The following is an 18,774-nucleotide window of genomic DNA, read 5'->3' as shown; positions in this document are numbered from 1 at the left end:
CAGAGTATATTGTTCAGTATATTATTCATAGTCAGAGCATATTATTCAGTCCATGCAAAATGATGGAATGAGATTAGTTTTGCTGCAAAGCCTTCCTATTTGCCAAAGTGTAAATTAAGTGAGCACACAGCCTTCCTACACTTCATTATCACAAAAGCTGTAGAAAAGTGCTGGGAAAGACAGATTTTTGCTTAAAAAAAAACCACACAAGTTTTGTGTACATGTTTCTTCAGATGTAGCAAGGCTGATTTTATATATCTCAATAAACCCATTATGGCTTTTTGGTCAGCATTGTCAGATTCTGAGACACCTGAGATATTAGAACAACTTGTTAAATCCTTTAAAACTAAAAAAAAACCTACTATTCGTTTGTATAGATATTTGTTATCAATAAATCATAATATCAAATTATGCAGATATTAAGGGTTGAGTGGAATAAAGAATTAGAGGTTTCTATATTGCCTAGACAATGGGAGTGTCTTAACTTCTATAGCAAGAGCATCAATGGACCTCAAACTACGACTTATACAACAAAAAATAATATTTAGAATTTATTGGACTGCAGTAGGTCCATATAGAAAAGGATTGTCAAAAACAGCATTTCGTTGGAGATATAATAAGGACAATGCCTCTTTAAAGCATATGTTTTTACAGTGTCCTATACTTATTAAGTTTTAGGAGAAAGTAGTAGACTATATAAATATGATTGTGTGACAAAAGCTAAAATTTTCAGAGGACAATATTCTTTTGAACTATATACCTAGTACATGGAACTTGACAACCAGACAACATAAATGGATTCTCCGTGCCCTTACTGTGGCCAAAAAACTGATACTGCAGCATTGGAAAAAACCACAAACCACAATTAGCTTATTATATGGAATGAACATAGCCAATTTTCTTGTAAACAATGGTTTATAGGTAAGCCTATTGTGTAATCCATCCAATTTTGTCCCAGTTAACAAATCATGGTTAAACAAACCATGCCTTAACACAACATGTGAACCCAGTTTTATTCTTGATATATAGTAATATCTGTATAAATCACTGAGAAAAAGACTTTTTTGGATTTTTCAAGCTCCCCTTTCCACTTGCCAAAAAAGAAGAAGGGATACTTATTTACAAAACTTCTATGTGTGACCACAAATTTAGAAAAAATGCTACATTTGTACAGCAACGTGTCTTATCAGGGAAAGACTATGGCTACCTCAGGTGGGCTTTTTGCTCCACAGGGACATTTTTATATAATATAATGCAGAAATGGAAAAATTTCTCTGGCAGAAGCCCTGCTAGGGAGAAAGAAAATCCAAGTACTGTACTGTAGGACAATGCAGAGAAAAATATGATGTCCAATAGATATAAATGGTGGTTTCCCCATAATTGTATTTAGTAACTAAAACCTACTGAATTTCTGCCAGCTTCACGGCTATTTAAAAACACAACACCCCTGCTCCTTCCCCCCATGCCAACTATATGACCAAACTCAAACTTTATTATGCCTCATAAATACTTACAATTGTTTTAAAGATCATTTATATCCTTGCCCATGACCTTTCATTTCGCCCTTTCTAATCCACTAGATATTTACCCAGAAGTAAACATAATTAACCTCAGGGACATTTACTTGTGAGTATAGAAGCCTATGATTGTACTGTAAATATTTCTAAAGCAACATGATTTCAGGACAGTTTATATTTCCTATCTGAATGATTACATTTTCTCTACTAAGTCTTTTTTCTCAGCCCGACTTTGCATTTCAGCCCCTGCTGATTTAGCAAGGATGATTAACTGCAAGGAATTCTTGTTCAGCAGCCCACATGGTATCCTTCCAGTGAGCCTTTCACAGGGCCCGTAAGTTTGACCCTTGGTCTCAATGGATTCCACTGATATGAAGTCAGTTTGACATTAAGATCTTTGACACTTTTCTTTCCCAACAAACTTTAAACCATGAGGTAAGCAGGTTTCCACCTGATGATCACAGCCCAAAATAACTGTCTGATCCCCTGACCTCCCGCTTATGAAACACCGACCAAGAAAACTTTGTTTCAGGCTAAAGATTACATATTTCACTGGCCTGTGTGTGGAGGGTTCCTTGCATACGTCCTTTCTGCTCGATATATAAATAGCAAACCCAGCAGTCTTTGCTATTTTGACACATTCTTCTTTACCTCTTAATACTCTTTCCCCAACTTGGTGCTTCTACGTGTGCTGCCAATGTCATTACTCCTCATTAGGTTGTGTGGGCAGAGGATTATTGGAACTGAAGTCCAACTTAAACACCAGGCTAGAAAAAGCTGCCATCGAGTTGCAAGCAATACAGAAGCACGCCCTTGATCAGCCTTCCCCAGTGTTACATCCTCCAGTTTTTTGGAGAACAATGCTCATCACCCTGTCAGTGAGACTAGCAACCAGGCTGTCTGGGGAGGATGATGGAGGATGTAGTCCAGTACATCAAGACAGCCAGGCTGGGGAAGGATGCCGAATGTATTTGTTACAAAGCTAGCTACCTTGCTTGGGTTTGCACTACCTAGCTACAAACCCACTAGTTAATGGGTGGCAGCATCTTGGGCAAACGCAGAACACGTGTGATGAAAAAGGCTCCCCTCTGCTCACTTTGCACTTCCCCTCGGAATACACAAGACTCGACGGACTTAAGTGAAGAAGAGTAAATGTTCTAAGCGATGAGAACTCATAATAAGATGAGAGTAAATATAGCCGGATTCCTGAAGAGCGAGGTGACCCAGCTGCGCAGAGCCTTTGCCCGACCAGAAGATACTTCTATTACTGTCCCACGGAGTAAAATAACGTTGGATAACCATTAACCACGAAACCTTGCAGTCCACAAGAGGTTTGAGAATGATTCTGATGTAACTTAAATCATATAGACAGAAGCGAACTTAACTTTTAACGGGCTGCCCTTCGTCGCTCTAAGCGAATATATATATATATATATTCTTTACGCACAAGGGACGCCTCGATCGGAATTCTCGAAGCAATATGCTAAAACCAGCGAGGGTAAGAGGTTTTCCTTCGCTTGCTTTCGCTCGAAGCACGGACTACAACTCCCGGCATGCTCTTTTCGGGTTGCTATATGGTCGGGGCGTCTCGGGAGAGAAAGGGGTGGAAGCCACAGGATGGTCTACATTTGCACGGAAGTCCTGCCTGCGGGACTTCGTGGCGCTTTATTTCAAGTAAGCGAGCGCAGGGCTGCAGGCTTTGCTACCCCAAGTTTCAGGAGACGAAGAGGGCAGAGGGATTAAGAAACTCTAAAGCAGCGTTGTCCAAACTTGGGTACTTTTAAGATGAGTGGACTTCAATTCCCAGAATTCCCCAGCCAGCCTGGCTGGCTGTGGAATTCTGGGAGTTGAACTCCACTCATCTTAATGTGGCAAAGTTTGTACAACACGGCTCTAATGGGAGAGCAGGCGAGATAAAGCTGGGGTGGGCGGAAGCTGCTGCTGCTGCTGCTGCTGCTGCTATTATTATTATTATTATTATTATTATTATTCATTATTGCAACAAACAAAGAAATGAGATCTAGATATGCAATGAATGAGCGTATATGTGTGTGGCATTTGCACAATTAATTTATGTAAGTGAACATTTAGCAGTAATTTAGTAACTAGCTGTAGAAGTAATAGAGCATATGTCCTTGATAATAGAGGAGACTGGTTAGGTGCACCGGCGTGCCCGCTATCTTGAGGGCTAGTCCCTCAAATAGAGGACTTCTCCAAGCTCAGGACTGTCCTCTTTCAAAGGGCACATTGGCCGCACTAGCTGTGTCTTCTTTTGCCAGATATATTTGATTCTCAGTTGACATGCCCGTGGATATAGATGGGTATAAATTGCAAGTGATGACTTGGAAAGGCTGCAAAGTGTAGACTTTAGACCAGTGTTGTCCAAACTTGGCCACATTAAGATGAGTGGACTTCAACTCCCAGAATTCCCCAGCCAGCCATGCTGGCTGGGAAATTCTAGGAGTTGAAGTCCACTCATCTTAAAGTGGCCAGGTTTGGACAACACTGATCTAAAGCATAACTAAGGAGCCTCAGAATAAAAAACAAATACCTACATGACAGCAAGGTTAAGGACAGGCTATAACGTTGTCAGCCATACACCTCAGTGAGTAAAGCACAAGAAAACCTGGGTTAAACCTGGGGTTAAAAAGTTGGGTTTGGACTAGAAACACCAAGACTCAATGAATGAGATTCACTTGGTGATTACAGGGACTATTTTACAACCTACTCACAGCATACTGGGAGTTGAAGTCCACTCATCTTCAAGTGCCCAAGTTTGGACAACACTGCTTTAGACTATAATATTCTAAGGTGCTTGAACCAGAAAATCCAAATGGTGCAAACTAAAGCCCTTTTTTCTTTAATGATCATTTTAATCTAGCAACAATCTTTACCACCTTCTTCTCCTTGGGTCTAGTCTTGTGGGGGTGGGGGTGGGGGTGGGGGGCAAAAACAGAAGTACCGTCTTTACTCTTCTCATCTTGTTCACTTTTAGATGAAAAGGAAAAAAAGATGACTGTTGGAGGAGAAAGAGGGAGGTGGCTTGGCTTCAGAAGGGAAGAGTGGGATGTCATGGAGTTGCCTCCGGTGAAAAGCTGCCCAGAGGAAGTGCTACCAAACTGTCATTGACCTGCCTTTCCCTGCTTACACCTAATCATGAACTCTTGTTCCTTTTTTGTCTGGGTTAAAATCTCACATCCAAAAAGTTTTTGCCCGCCATGGATAGGTGTGATATCCTTGTTTTGACTACAGCAAGGATACATAAATTCACAGAGGTAAATGTCAACAATTGATCAGTAATTCCAACCCTAACTCATTTGGCAGGAAAAAAAGTACAAGATACTAGAAATAAGTAGATGTAATCAATTGGTGTGCAAAACTCACTGGTGGGCAAAAACCTTTTGGTGGGCAAAAAAAGGAACAAGAGCCAAATCATTCTCTTTTCAAATCATTCAATCATATCCTTTTTTTGAGGTATCCTCATGGCATTTTCTGCTTGGTCCCAGCAAACAATTTACAGTTAAATTGCCTTTAACTGTATGAGAAAGGAGGAATGTTTTCTCCCTTACTCTTGGTACCATCCAAGGGTAGCCTCAAGGTGTATAAAATGTGTTAGGCTTTGTCATCCATCACCTTGGAGACAAGGCAGATAAATGCCATGATGCCCCCAGGGGCAACAAATGCAGGACAGAGATCCACATATATGACTATTTAGTTTTCTGCAAATGTAAAAATGGGGAAAACCTTCAACTCAGCAGGGGAACAAGCTCACTACAGCATTTTTTTTCTGGACCAGGAGGCAGTTATCCTGCAGGCTTAATTGACTCAGCTGTCCAAGTTGTCCAGAAGTCCCTCAGCACCAAGGGGACAGGACACACAGAGGAAGCACCAGTATCAGATCACTGTGTCCCCTGTGTGTGCATTTTTATTTTTTTATTTTTTTGCCTTTAAGTGAGTCTTAACTCCTGGCAACTACATGGACAAGTCCATGAAGTTTTTTTGGGCAAGATTCTTAGAAGTGGTTTGCCATTGCCTTCTTCCTAGGGCTGAAAGGCTGTGACTGGCCCAAAGTCACCCAGATGACTTCTGATAGCTGCTGGTTTGCTGTCCTTTTCTGCTTTCTCTTAAAATCTGAAACCTCATATAAATAGCTCACTTCCTGTGCATAAAAGTAGGGCCTGCCAGGTTACCTAAAGTGAAAAATGTTCTGCTAAAAGGATAAATAGGTGTGGTTAGGTGTTTGCATACTTTCAGTACTTAAATTTGCTCCAATATGTTTAATAAAAGCCCAGTAGGAAAATTTATTGCACAAAGAGAAAATGAGTGGAACGGCATTTATCAGTATGATCAGCGAACACAAAATAAGTTTAGCGTTCAGTCTTTCGGTGTCCAGCAGTGGATCAGAGGGCCACATTTGTTCATCCAAGGAACAGTCCAGTCTTGGATTGTTAACATTTTATTCTTTTTATTGCAGTGATTTATGGTCAGACTTTCTGGATCACTAGTTTGCAAGATTATAAAAAGAAAATGAGTGACTACAGAGAGGTATGCAGGACTATATTGCCATGTATACTGTGCAAAGCTGCAATCCTATACCCTTTTATCTGAGAACAAGTCTTACCAAACACTGTAGGACTTAGCTATGAATGTTTTCCATTGAAGTAACTTTGATGAAATGGATGCTAAAAAAGTCCTGTGCCCTAATAAATGTGTGTCTTCTAGGTGCCCAGAGTCTTCCAGCAGTTATACATAGAACAGAACTGTAAAGCTCATTGTTAAAGTCATGAAATTTGATAATTCACAGAAGTTATGAGTACAGTACTCACAAAGAAATTCTGCTGGCATGCTTATCCATATTGAACAATAGCCTGATAGGAATTTTGTAAACCTCATTTGCCTACTGCTAATGATAAGGAGACGTGTCAAGCTGGTGACTTTCTTTAAATCTGTGTTTTATTTTTTTATATCCATAGACCATTAGTGTGGCCTGCTCTTGAGTTTCTGAATTGTGGTTGAAGGGAACAGATAGTTTCTCAGTAGGCGTGTCTCTTCATTACAAAAAATATTTTTCTTGCTTTTTGAAATGGATTTTTTTTCTTTTTGCATTCAACACACAACACAGTTCCATCCTATATATTTGTTTGCAGTTTGTTGACTTCAGTGTTTCTCTTTCTAGACTAATGTGAAAATACCTTTCGGAACCAAATGCCTAGATGCTATTTTTTGCATTCCTAGCAAGATACTACCCTATGGTGTGATTATTACTCATGGAGCATCAGGCGATATGAATTTCTTTCACCTCGTTTCTTTGGCAAACTACCTTGCATCTAATGGATTTCTCTGTCTGCGATTCACCTGCAAAAGCCTTAACATCATCCATCGGGCTAAAGCATATAAAGCAGTTGTGGTATGAAAACCCAGTTTCCTTTCTAGAGAAAGAAAAATGGATGCTTTGAAGAATCCTAAATTAGTTAAGATTTTTGTGTGGCTTTAGCAGTTGATATATGGGCTGTATGCGTGTTGGATATATAGTTAGGTTTCTACCCAAATTTAACAGATCATAACTGTGCTTTAAAACAATTGTATAAGAAGCATTTGTTACTCTATATAATTATGCCTTTGCCTTTACTTGTCCATTGCATTAAATACCTATCAAAGGTATTATATTTTGATCAGCAAATTTTATTTTTATTATTTATGGTAGATATTGTTTATATTGTTCTTTACCAAAGTATTATTTTAATCTTTACCTTTTACTCACATTGTTAAAACTGAAACTTTTTTTAAAGGAATATTTAAGATTGTCAGATGACTACAAACTTTCTGGAATTTTTCTTGGAGGTAAGAAATTTGGTGATGACTTATGAATAAGGAAATATTGCATAATTGCATAGCACACTCCTAAAAATCAGAGAATGAGTGTGTTTCTGTGGAGACACATTTTGGAATAGAAAGAAAAGCCTATTTTATCTTCGACCCTTAATTACAGAATTCTTTTCACTAACTCATTTATTTAGCTGTGAGGATGTAAGGAATGGTTGTACTGTAATCAGTTAAGCTTAATTTCATGAGTTTCCAGGTGATTGTGTGATGGAAAGATGTGAAGCTACCCTAGGGAATGTTTGGAATTATAGACTGCAGTAAAGTTTATTGCTATAAGCAGTGCAATGAATTATTGTGTCAGTAAATTAAGATTTACACTAGAATACATGAAGAGCTGACTTTTTCATCCTTGATTCCTAATGAATGCAGGTCGTTCAATGGGTTCCCGTGCTGCTGCCATTGTGACACAACAGGCTAACCAAAATAATGATAGCTTCATTCGAGGCCTGATATGTTTGTCCTATCCCTTGCATCGGCCAAAGCTTCAGACTAAACTTCGAAGTGAAGATTTATTGCTCGTTAATTCCCCCATCCTGTTTGTGTCTGGCACTGCGGATGAGTTATGTGATAAAGTGAGTTATCAGATGTATTAAAAGAAGACATAAAACCTGATTTCATTGTACCATTGTTAGAAAAGTGTGAAAGGAGCTTCAGGCTAGTTGTTTACTTCAATTTTTTAATGGAAATTTTTTATCCATAGCTTTCTAGATGATCTCTTAAGGGGACAGAAAATTTAAATTTAAAATGCTTAAAACTGAAGAATGCATAACCTAGCATCATATCCACAACAGCCATAGCAGACTCCTAAATCAATTATAGATTTGAAGATGAAAGTTAGGGATGATGGAGTTTAAAACAGAGTTCCAAATGCAGGGGATACTGTTGAGAAACTCTGCTGTTTATGCCCACTGGCTTATATGCTGTGAGTAGGTTGTAAAATAGTCCCTGTAATCACCAAGTGAATCTCATTCATTGAGTCTTGGTGTTTCTAGTCCAAACCCAACTTTTTAACCCCAGGTTTAACCCAGGTTTTCTTGTGCTTTACTCACTGAGGTGTATGGCTGACAACGTTATAGCCTGTCCTTAACCTTGCTGTCATGTAGGTATTTGTTTTTTATTCTGAGGCTCCTTAGTTATGCTTTAGATCAGTGTTGTCCAAACCTGGCCACTTTAAGATGAGTGGACTTCAACTCCTAGAATTTCCCAGCCAGCATGGCTGGCTGGGGAATTCTGGGAGTTGAAGTCCACTCATCTTAAAGTGGCCAGGTTTGGACAACACTGCTTTATATTGATTAATGGAGCCCATTTAGAGAAAGAAACTTCCTACTCAATGTCCAGACCTATAGATTATTAGTTAAAGTTTAAAAAATTCATACTGAAATTGGATCACAATGGCTTAGAAAAATATGGGTTTCTGTTCCTTCCTTGTTTAAAATAGCAACTATTGGAAGATGTTGCAACCAAGATAAAAGCACCTAAGAAAATCGTCTGGATTGAAAATGCAAATCATAGCATGGCAGTCAGAGGACGATCTGGAGATGAAATATTATTGGAAATAAATGCTCAGGTTTTGACCTGGATCAAAGAAATAATTGCATAATAATACAGGCAATTATCAACTGCTGAATAGGATTTGCAGTCTACAAATTTTTAGTAAGTATTTTCATCAGCTCAAGAGTAATGTCTTGAAAAAACATGAAATAGACATAATTATCTTTTATATTGGATGGCAATTTCTGAAATAAACTTCTTTATGTTTATTAAGTTTTCTAATGTATATCATTCATATTATTTATACACTGTTGCTTCCTTTTGGAAAAAAACATCACTTAAGGGGGAAAAAACCTTCAGTTTTAGTGTGTTACACTTCTTGTAACACTTCTCTTGTGCCTGAAATAGCAGAATAATGCCATCTAATCACATTAATCAACAATCACATTAATTGGGATACAATGTTAAAAAGTTTGCTGATATATTCTTGAAATTTTAAAACTAAACTATACATTTTTTACTATTTTTCCTTTTTCTGTTATCTAAACTTGAATTTTGGCAGCCACAAATCATCTAAGAAAAGAGTAGTGATTCGGTGTGGTTATAACAAATGCACACTGTGTGCAGCAGAAATTTAATTACTGCAGTGAACAAGTAACTTACATATCTATTAGCAGTCTCCCCAAAATGTCCTTCAGATATGTTGAACTAAATTTCCTATAATCTCCAACCAGTATTTTCTCTTAATGCACTCCTCTTTTTACTTTCTTAACTCTTCTTTCCATCTTATTTTTTGAAACATTAACAATTTACTTTAGGTAACTCAAGATTTTGTGAAAAGTAAGGAACAAATTACTCTTAAGAGAGCTTGAGGCAGAGGTGGTATAGCTAATTGTCGTGGACTATATCATGTGGCAGTATTTGTGCTGGCTTAGCTGATCAAAAGCTGCTCCAGCACCCGCAGCATGCAGAGGAAGATCAGAACAAAATACTGCCGGGGGAAATTAAAGTGATGAACAACTGAATTTAAATGTTTCTTACGGTTTTCTAAATGGCTTTCAATATTTTTCTGGCTTTTTTAAAAGAACAAAATTACAAGCTATCTTATTTTGTAGTCCTCAGTGCTGCTTGGCTGCAAGAAGGCCAATACATCTGCCCAAGCCCATGAGAAAGTTCTTTGTGAACAGCTATTATAATCAAAACAGGTTTGAAAAACACCCTTGAATTAAACAAGCCCTACTAACTAGCTTAAGAAAAGTATGGTTTCATTACACTGTAGCCAGTTACTTCAGCATTAAACTGGTTTAAAGGCTTCTAGTTGGATTGCAGCAAGGCTTTAGATTATTATAAATTGAAAAATTCTGTTCCACACCATTTTCTCCTCATAGATTTAGCATAATGTACAATATATGTATAGGATAATGGACTTTGAAGCAGCAGGATAGAAAGAGGATTGATGGTTCTGAAATTGGTGTATGAGAAAAGTCCTGAGAATACCATGGACAACCAAGACAAACATGGATTATCAAAGAAGTTCTGATGCTGGAAAAGGTGGAAGGAAATAAGAGGACAATCAGCAGCAAGGTGTAGACTCAGTTAAAGTAGCAATGAGTGCACCATTGGAAGACCTGAAAGGCGAAGTTAGGGATAGACTGTCATGGAGAAAATCTATCTATATGATCGCTAGGAATCAAAAATGATTTGATGGCATGTAATCAATCACAAAATGGATGAAAATCCATCCAGGTAAATCACTGAGATTTTCTGTAGTGTGAATGAAAAATCAGCTCCCCCCAAGCTGACTCATGGATGTCAAGTCAAGGTTTATTAAGGGTCACTGACCCAGACTTCATTTAAAAAAAAAAAAGTTTGTAATATGAAGTATAACGTAGCATACATGATAAAAAGTCCTGTAATTGTGCTTAGCCTACTCGGTTGCCAACAATGCACAAATTCTACAGGATACAAATAAAAGCTTTGCAACAGCAAGAACTATCTCAGGATATTTATCTACCAAAAGACATGGAATTCTTCTGGTCTGACCTGGAAATAGGCTAAGAGATGTTAGTAACTCATTACAGATGTCTCAGTGAAAATTGTAGTACAGCAGGATACAATCCCATGATTCAATACTCCCATCTTTACAGGGACAAATCTTTCAGGAGGGGATTTAGAGAGCTAGCTTGGTGTAGTGGTTAAGGCATCAGGCTAGAAACCAGGAGACTGAGTTCTAGTCCTGTCTTAGGCACAAAGCTGTGACCTTGGGCCTGTCCTCCTCTCTCAGCCCCAGGAAGCAGGCAATGGCAAACCACTTCTGAAAAACCTTGCCTAGGAAACTGCAGGGACTTGTCCAGGCAGTTGCCAGGAGTCAAAACTGACTCAAAGGCACACAATACACACCCTCTCCAACACTGCTGATGTTAATATTAAAGCATAATAGTGTAAAGGCCCTCCAAAGTTTGTTATTTGAGCCAATGCTGCTTTAAGATGACATTTGTTGCTCTAAGTGACATCTTGGTATATTCTGTTTGTAGTTCTATGTCAAGAATTCTTTAAGAGCTACCATTTGCCTGATCTTATCCCAGGTGCTTCAGCATCTCACTTGAGAACCCCAGTTTATGTAATTTGTCACTTCCGAGAATAAAAATTATCTGTCAGGATAAGGTGTACCAAACTTTGGAGCTAAAAGTGAGCTTTCAGCCAATATCTGAGTTCACGAAGCCATAACCTTGTTTTGATTGTTAACAGCCCTGCTTCCCAATGCAGAGAACTGTTAGGCGCACATTTTGCTACCCAAGATAACTTTCTTAGGATGCCAGTTTGAACTCTCCAGTTTCTCAAAGTTGACACCTGGAGGAGCTGTGCCAGAGTCTTGGCTTCAAAAAGCTTCAAAGCAGCTGGTACATCCTGGGTTCATTGATGGTCTCTTGTCTGACTGTTTTAGCTTGACAAGATGGTAATCAGAGCTAAAGGTGTCCAGCACTGTTGAACTGATAATATACCTCATATACAACATGTTTGCATCCTATGCTAAGGAAGAACCTTAAATAGTGAGTGTAGACATGGTGTCATTTTTAGTCCCCACCCCCACCCCGGTGTCAGTTTCATCATGCTCAGAAATATTTTACCAATACAGATACAAAAAAGTGAGTCGTTATATGTTAGCTATTTTGTAATTAAGGGAGAGAGATAATCAAACTGTGTCTTCAAATAAAAGTGACCATAAATTCATGGAAAGAACATTTATTTTTTTTTAAAAAAAAGAACTTATAAAAGCAACATGTTAATACTGCACAAGAGAGGGCATCCATTACACTGTTAGAATAACCTTTATTATCCTCAGAAGATGATAGGCAAAATTTTCCAGCCACAGGTTTTCTTCTATTTCATCAGAGTTCCTCTTTGACCTGTAAGTAAGATGAAACTTGGCTATTGAGGCTTATATAATTTATCTTTATATTTGTAAGTGTTCTAAAGGGCCTCTGCACACCTTCAGGTTGTGTGCCAATTGCACCCATTCCTGGACCAGGAGGCTCTACTCATTGTCACTCATGCCCTCATGACTTCCCGTCTGGATTAGTGCAATGCGCTCTCATGGGGCTGCCCTTGAAGAGCATTCGGAAGCTTCAGCTGGTGAAGAATGCAGCTGCATAGGCAGGAAATGGTGTTGGTTACTTGGCACATATAACACCACTGCTTCGTGAGCTGCATTGGTTGCCAGTGTGTTTCCAGGTGCAATTCAAAGTGCTGGTTGTCACCTTTAAAGACTTTCATGGCTTGGGGCTGGGTTATCTAAGGGACCATCTTCTCCCAGTTGTTTCTACCCGTCCAATCTGGTCCAGCAGGACAGGCATGCTTCAGGTTCCGTCAGCCAAGGAACGTCAGGTGGTAGGGACCAGGAGGCGCACCTTTTCTGCCATAGTGCCTGGCCTCTGAAACATTCCCTCTCCAGAGATTAGGATGGCCTCAACCCTGTTGGCCTTTCATAAGGCCTTGAGGATCTCGTTATGTGCCCGGGCCTGGCATCTCAAGTGTGTGATGGGCCCCATTTCCTGGTTATGTTAACATCTATGGATTATAATATTTTTTTGGCTGCTGTATTTAATTTTTTTATATTGTGATTGTAATTTTGGTTTTAATTGATTCTATGATTGTTTGCCGTCCAGAGTCACTTATTTGAGATGGGCAGACATACAAATTGAATTAATGAATAAATAAATAAATAAATTCCCTATTCTGTTATGACACTTCCGTCTCTAGTTAACACAAGTTTTTTTCAGTAATGGATTTTGATGGCCTGTGGTTATTCCAAGGATCTGGAATATATTATGCTCACTTGTGTATTTTAATTTCTCTAAAAAGAGTGTGTGCACTTTGAAAGTTGAATCATTCACTTCCATCTTTCTCCTCAAATCTAATAAGGAAGTATTGAGAAATGTTTGCTTCTACTCAATCTGAAACTGTCTTCAAATGAAAGGACAAGGCTTCCTTGTAGATGGAATCTGGGACAGGTAGATATGAAGATGAGGAAAGAGCTTTTTTAAGTGTGGTGTTTGTTTATATGAATTGGAGTAGCTTTATGGGACCACAGCAATGTCCCCAAGTGGTGGACCTACAGATGGTATAGGTCTTATGCTCTGGTACGTAGAAGCAATCCTTCGAACATTAGGAAAATACACACTTCATATATATATATTTTTTAAACTGCATACGTCTCATAATATCTCTCTTCTGCAAAACATATTTAGAGGAGGATATTGCAATTCCCCTTCTAAATTCCTTTTGTTTCTGTTTTTAATTTGCAATACCCTCCAGTTCATCTTGGAAATACAATTTAATTAGGGGGGTAATAGAGCTTTTAAAGGAATGCATTTTGAGTGTAGTTGCAGCCTTGTATTTTGAAAACAAGCTTCAAATAAGTAAAGAATTAGATAACAGATTTTATAAATAAAGAAACAAAGATAATATTTGTATGTAAAATATCTGACTAATCAGGTTGTATGTATGTCAGGATTCTGTGGGAGTATAGAAAAAACGGGATCTAGTACTGAATGTGGAATTCAGTCTCAGGAGAATCTCATATTTAATATTTCTTAAAAGCGGGTTCCTTGAAGCATAAGGGAAATGCCTTCTGTAATCTTAGAAGCCAAAATGATAGTTAATTACGCTTATTATGATTTTGTAGCAAGGATGCACTGTTGCATGACTCCCAGAACTAGACTAAATCTGGGAAAAACAAAAGTCAGTAGTATGCAAGAGAAATCATACAAAGTTCCTGAAACAGCATTATGTTTGTAGGATAATCAAATCGAAAATTTCTTGGCAGGATTTGTCAAGCAACTTAACTTTCTTCATGTAGAATACATTTAATTCTAGTTTTTCTGAATATACAAATTGTTCTTCTTTTTGACCTGGCAGGTTTTAGCTCACATCTTACGATTTGGTTTACATATATCAGAACCTTTCTTTCCTTCCCCCCTCAATACATGGAAAAGCAGCAAAAAATTCCATTTTGGCACTGCAACATTTGTGTTGTCAAGCTAAGAGTCTGAGTGGCATACGTTGTTCTCATTAACAACAGGCGAGGATGCTCTATTAACTTTTACATTTACCTTTTTTCGGTGGCAATTACAGGGAAAGAGGTCATCCTCAGGCTGCACCACTTTTTCCATGCCATCCCTAACTTTGGGATCACTCACTTGTAGCTTGGCATATTCCTAATGAAAAATTAAAAAAAGAAAAAAATTGCCTTGTTCCTTCAAACATTGACCACTTGATGTTGATTAAGGAGGACAAAAAACCTCAGCCCTACATTTGAAACTTTCCATGCATTTGGGGACGCTCAAGGACGCTTAAAGGGGCCTTATGTCTTGCAGATGCTTCCAGTATTTATTTCACTCATCAGAATTCCAAAAAACTCCTCTCAACATGGGCCCTGGACATGCCAGGCAAAGCCTGTGATGGTCCTTGAGCTGACCAAAAATGTGATGCTGTTTTAGTGCAAAAAATGGCCCACACTGCTTAGGAAACTTGGATTCTATAAGATTAAATATCATAAAAACTGTAAGGTGACTTGCTGAAATACCATCATTTCTATGTCAATGCATAGACTGTTTTAGGAGAGGCTTTCTAAAGCTCAGCTCTTTAATCTTTGCTGATGGCTGTTTTAAGAAGCCCATCCTCTCTTTAGAGTGGGATCTGTGGAAGCTCAAATGCATCCTTAGCAAAAATTTAGGGTATAACTTTTCCAAGGTGCTCACTTGCAGATTCTACAAATTAAACTCTGTTAGTGATGCGTTTTTAAAAGCTGCCCAATAATCTGGACAGTCTATGTTCAATTCTAATGTAGCTGAATGCAGAACGTTTTGAATCCATAAAATGAATTTTGTTAGGGATAATAAATATGGGCTTAGGAGATATGGACACGTTATGGGAATACATAAATAGATAAAAATTATCATCTAATTTAGATGCTGTCCTGCTCTTCAGAGTTGCAAAGTAACAATTGATGTAATGGACAGAGAGGAAGACTTAATCTACTCCATAAGGCTGTTGTAAAGATAAAAATGAGGGAGAGAAAGGTAGATTCATTGACTTTTGTTCCTTGGTCAGAAGATAGGAATTGATATAATTAATTAAATGAAGGTCATAGAAGGAATGAAGACATTTTGGAGTGCTCCGCTCACAAAGACATGTTGCCTTCATGCAAGATCTTTCAATAAAAGCCATGACAACCAGTATCAAGGATGGAGAACATATTTCACTCTCAGGTGACTCTACACCTAATCATAATACTTAAGCTGATTCATACCATGGGCTGATAATCTGTCATTCACAGATAAAAGAACTCAACACTCTAGTCACATTGTTTTAAAAATATCTATTTGCTATTGAGGTCCAAAAGCTCTTTCTGAAGTCCAGCACATCTAATTAATTAGTGGGGTCAAATACAAAAAAGATATGTAGTAAATAAAACTGTGTTGATCTTAAGATGCTACTATTTTCCATTAGAAACTTTCTAAAAAAATATCAGCTCCAAAATGCTCAGACAAGTAACATCTTCCTCTGAGCAACTGTTACTGTTTCTAGTGCTACAGAGCCAAGAACCCATTTGTTTGTACGTAAGCCTGGGAGATGCTGTCCACATATTAGGAAGCTCTGGAACAAAACAAAACAGAAACCTAATATGCTTACTTGAAATAGTAAATGAATGGAAGGGATCCAATATATTCTAGCAAAGGTTCCTCCCTCAAATGATATGAATTAGAGAAAAACTGTAACGCTAATTCTTTTCCATCCATTTTTACACACATGGGTTTTCATACTTTTTCATATGTTACTTTTCATACCCTGCTTTCAGAAATTACTGGGGACAGAAAAGGCTTCAATTAGCTTTTGCATTTGGTAGTTTCACTTTCTCATAAATTTCAGCGGACAGAGATGTAACAAGACAAGCGGTCCCATAATTGTTAGCAGAATGAAGTACTAATTTTTAAAATTAAATATTGTAAAGCTGGGGTCCACTGTTAATCCCCTAGCTGAGCAGAACTCAATGTCAATTCAACAAAGCAAGATGAAACTGACCTGAAATAGTTTGAAATAATAACAGAATATATGATCTCCCATAAGGTTATTCCTTGCAAATTCTTGTCCTGCTTTTGCAATATTCTTTGCCTATCAAGGGGAAAAAATGGGGGTAGGGGAAGACAGATGGAATAAATACTGAATTAATGTATTTTCATATTCAAACTTTAGTTTCCCTAAATTTTCTTTTCTCCTACCCATCCCTGTGCACATATCAATCAATTTTCAATTATCACAACTCAAAATAAATCAAACTGAAAAAGCTAATTAAGGAGAAATATTAAATTACTAGTATTACTTAGCAGGCAATAATGATAGCAACAGTGGGAAATATATGTAGCTCAGCGCTGAACTGCTGGACTCTTGGTGTGCTCTGAGTTTGCTTTTCTTACTGCAGATGGTTCATGAACCGGCTCGGTAATATTATCAGTGTGCTGATGATGTTGCCTAGCCTGGTTATGAAATATGAGCAAGACCACCAACAAGTTCAGAGCACACCAAGAAGCCAATAACAGTGATACCAAATGAGAACTGTGAATCAAAAACTAGATTAGGTTTTAAATAAAAGGTGAATCTCCTTGAAATTCATGGACTCAACTCATCTGACTTCATGGGCATGTCCATATGGTTTGCCTGGCAGCAGTAGAGGAATGGTTTGACACTACCTTCTTTTACAGTACGTTTTGACTGGTATTTCCTGGATGTCTTCCAACAAAGTACTAACCAAATCTGACCTACTTAGTTTCTGAGCCCACACCAAGTCAGACAGATGTTGTTACCTGCTGAAATAAATACAAAAATCTATAAAATAGTGACACCATTCCAAGTTTCACAGAAGTTTCTTTAGGCTTGAAGTTCCAAAATAAACACGCAGGATAGGATAAGGAGAAAAGCTGTGCTCATATAATAGAGTACCAAGTTCAGAGTACTTTCCAGTCTTAAAATGATCATTCAGGGACTTCTTGCCAGGCTAATGAATTAGTGACTGGTACCTAATACCTTTGTTTGTTTGTTTGTTTGTTTCAGCTTGGACACTGACAGCTTGGACAACAACTATATCTAACATATATATAAAGCATATAACAATAGTAATAACCAGATGGCAGAACCAGTCAGTAAGACAAATGTGTCATTCGCCCAGAAGGAGCTCCAGCCACCCTAGCCCAATGCCTGGGGGAAAAGCCAGGTCTTTAAGGCCCTCTGGAATGCCATCAGGGTGGGAGCCACCTGGTTGTCAGGGGGACCCTCATTTGAGAGGGGAGGCACCATGATAGAAAAGACATACTTCCGGGGTCAGTATGTGCTTTCCATTCAGAAAAGATCCCAGGGCCAGTTCTTTGCACCTAAGCTGAGGAGGAAACAATTCCTGCCTCAAACTATGGAGAGCCACTGTCTGTTGAGGTCAACAACAGTTTCTGAAATGCACTAATGATAGCTATCTCTGGCAACTGCTACAGGATAACCTACAGGATAAATATAACCAACTTCCCACTGTATGAGTTGCATAATAATCTTTCACAAAACCAAACTAAATAGGTTTGTATCATACCAACCAACAGAAGTTCATTTATTAATTAAATGCATCTTTACCTCTTCGTCATGATCTTTTGCCCACTGGAGTTTTTCCATGAGATCACTCAGGTCATTCTTAAACGGAACGTAGTGCGTCCAAGGTTGTAGCTCATTGTAGAAATGTTCATAGTAGATGGAATCCTGCTTCAGCACTAAGCTGTTTCCTGCTAGCAAGTACGGCAGCCTGTATGCAGCCACTGTGCCATCAATATTAATTTGGTATTTATACTGCAAAATACACATCACATCATTAATATGCATATGATTCTCATAGTCCTATTGTAAGGTTCTCCCCCAGCCCACCCAAGAATTGAGCTCTTGACAAATGTCTGTAGAATATATGGGTAGAGGATATTCCACAGATAGAGCCATTTCACACATTATTTGGTATCAGACCTGAAATTCCTACTGGATGTGCAGTGAATAAGAAATTTTAGCCAATTGTTGTATTCTTTAGCACAGGAATAGGAAACACATCTGTGGTGTTCACATGCTACATTTTTATGTTATACTTTTAAATGTAACTTAAGTCCACAGCATATGTAGAAATCTATGAACTCAGAGTTGATTTTATTACAAAAGAATTTTTATCTTTCACGTTGTAAGTAAGGCTTAAGTTTCACAGTAGTGGTTCAATTACATTTTAAGTCAGGGTAGGGAACATGTGGACCTCTAAATGTTCAGCCCTATAACTTATCAGTTTTTGACAGCAAGGTAATAATGAGAG

At 38.2% G+C, this 18,774-nt stretch overlaps 2 protein-coding genes across 6 annotated transcripts in view; one reads left to right on the top strand and one right to left on the bottom strand.

Annotated features, from left to right (window-relative positions):
- Positions 1–2,736: 2,736 nt before the first annotated feature.
- TEX30 (testis expressed 30) lies at positions 2,737–17,627 on the top strand. Of its 5 annotated transcripts, XR_015795381.1 has the most exons (7): positions 3,040–3,191; positions 5,992–6,062; positions 6,694–6,924; positions 7,307–7,358; positions 7,770–7,972; positions 8,839–9,053; positions 17,502–17,627. XR_015795381.1 is itself a non-coding variant. In XM_088136476.1 (6 exons), exons 2-6 carry the CDS (start codon positions 6,045–6,047, stop codon positions 8,998–9,000), a joined length of 666 nt encoding a protein of 221 aa, XP_087992602.1. In that variant the 5' UTR covers positions 2,737–2,848; positions 5,992–6,044; the 3' UTR covers positions 9,001–9,159. The 5 variants fall into 5 exon arrangements, 4 of the variants coding, with proteins under 4 accessions (XP_087992602.1, XP_087992603.1, XP_007424126.2 ...); XM_088136476.1 differs by lacking the exons at positions 3,040–3,191; positions 17,502–17,627 and adding an exon at positions 2,737–2,848 and having other exon boundaries at positions 8,839–9,159; XM_088136477.1 differs by lacking the exons at positions 3,040–3,191; positions 17,502–17,627 and adding an exon at positions 2,905–3,015 and having other exon boundaries at positions 8,839–9,159.
- POGLUT2 (protein O-glucosyltransferase 2) overlaps positions 12,097–18,774 on the bottom strand; it is a 20,841-nt gene continuing 14,163 nt past the window's right edge. The window contains exons 7-10 of the mRNA XM_025164002.2: positions 18,066–18,275; positions 16,476–16,565; positions 14,504–14,608; positions 12,097–12,298 (exon numbers count right to left, since the gene is read on the bottom strand). Coding sequence (XP_025019770.1) covers positions 12,281–12,298; positions 14,504–14,608; positions 16,476–16,565; positions 18,066–18,275 — 423 coding nt within the window. The 3' untranslated portion in view covers positions 12,097–12,280. The remainder of the gene's footprint in view (positions 12,299–14,503; positions 14,609–16,475; positions 16,566–18,065; positions 18,276–18,774) is intronic.

The sequence above is a fragment of the Python bivittatus genome, unplaced genomic scaffold, assembly GCF_059951505.1.
Source record: "Python bivittatus isolate LINGU-HERP-01145 unplaced genomic scaffold, Pbiv_v1 ctg000060_np1212, whole genome shotgun sequence".
NCBI classification, from domain to species: domain Eukaryota; kingdom Metazoa; phylum Chordata; class Lepidosauria; order Squamata; family Pythonidae; genus Python; species Python bivittatus.
This window is presented reverse-complemented; position numbering and strand designations above follow the sequence as displayed.

Excerpts from the sequence above, each read along its gene's own strand:
- TEX30 (XM_007424064.4), top strand. The coding sequence starts at position 3,071 with ATGCTCTTTTCGGGTTGCTATATGGTCGGGGCGTCTCGGGAGAGAAAG. Across the intron at positions 6,063-6,693 it reads AAATGAGTGACTACAGAGAG|ACTAATGTGAAAATACCTTT; the intron begins GTATGCAGGACT and ends TTCTCTTTCTAG. Across the intron at positions 6,925-7,306 it reads AAGCATATAAAGCAGTTGTG|GAATATTTAAGATTGTCAGA; the intron begins GTATGAAAACCC and ends CTTTTTTTAAAG.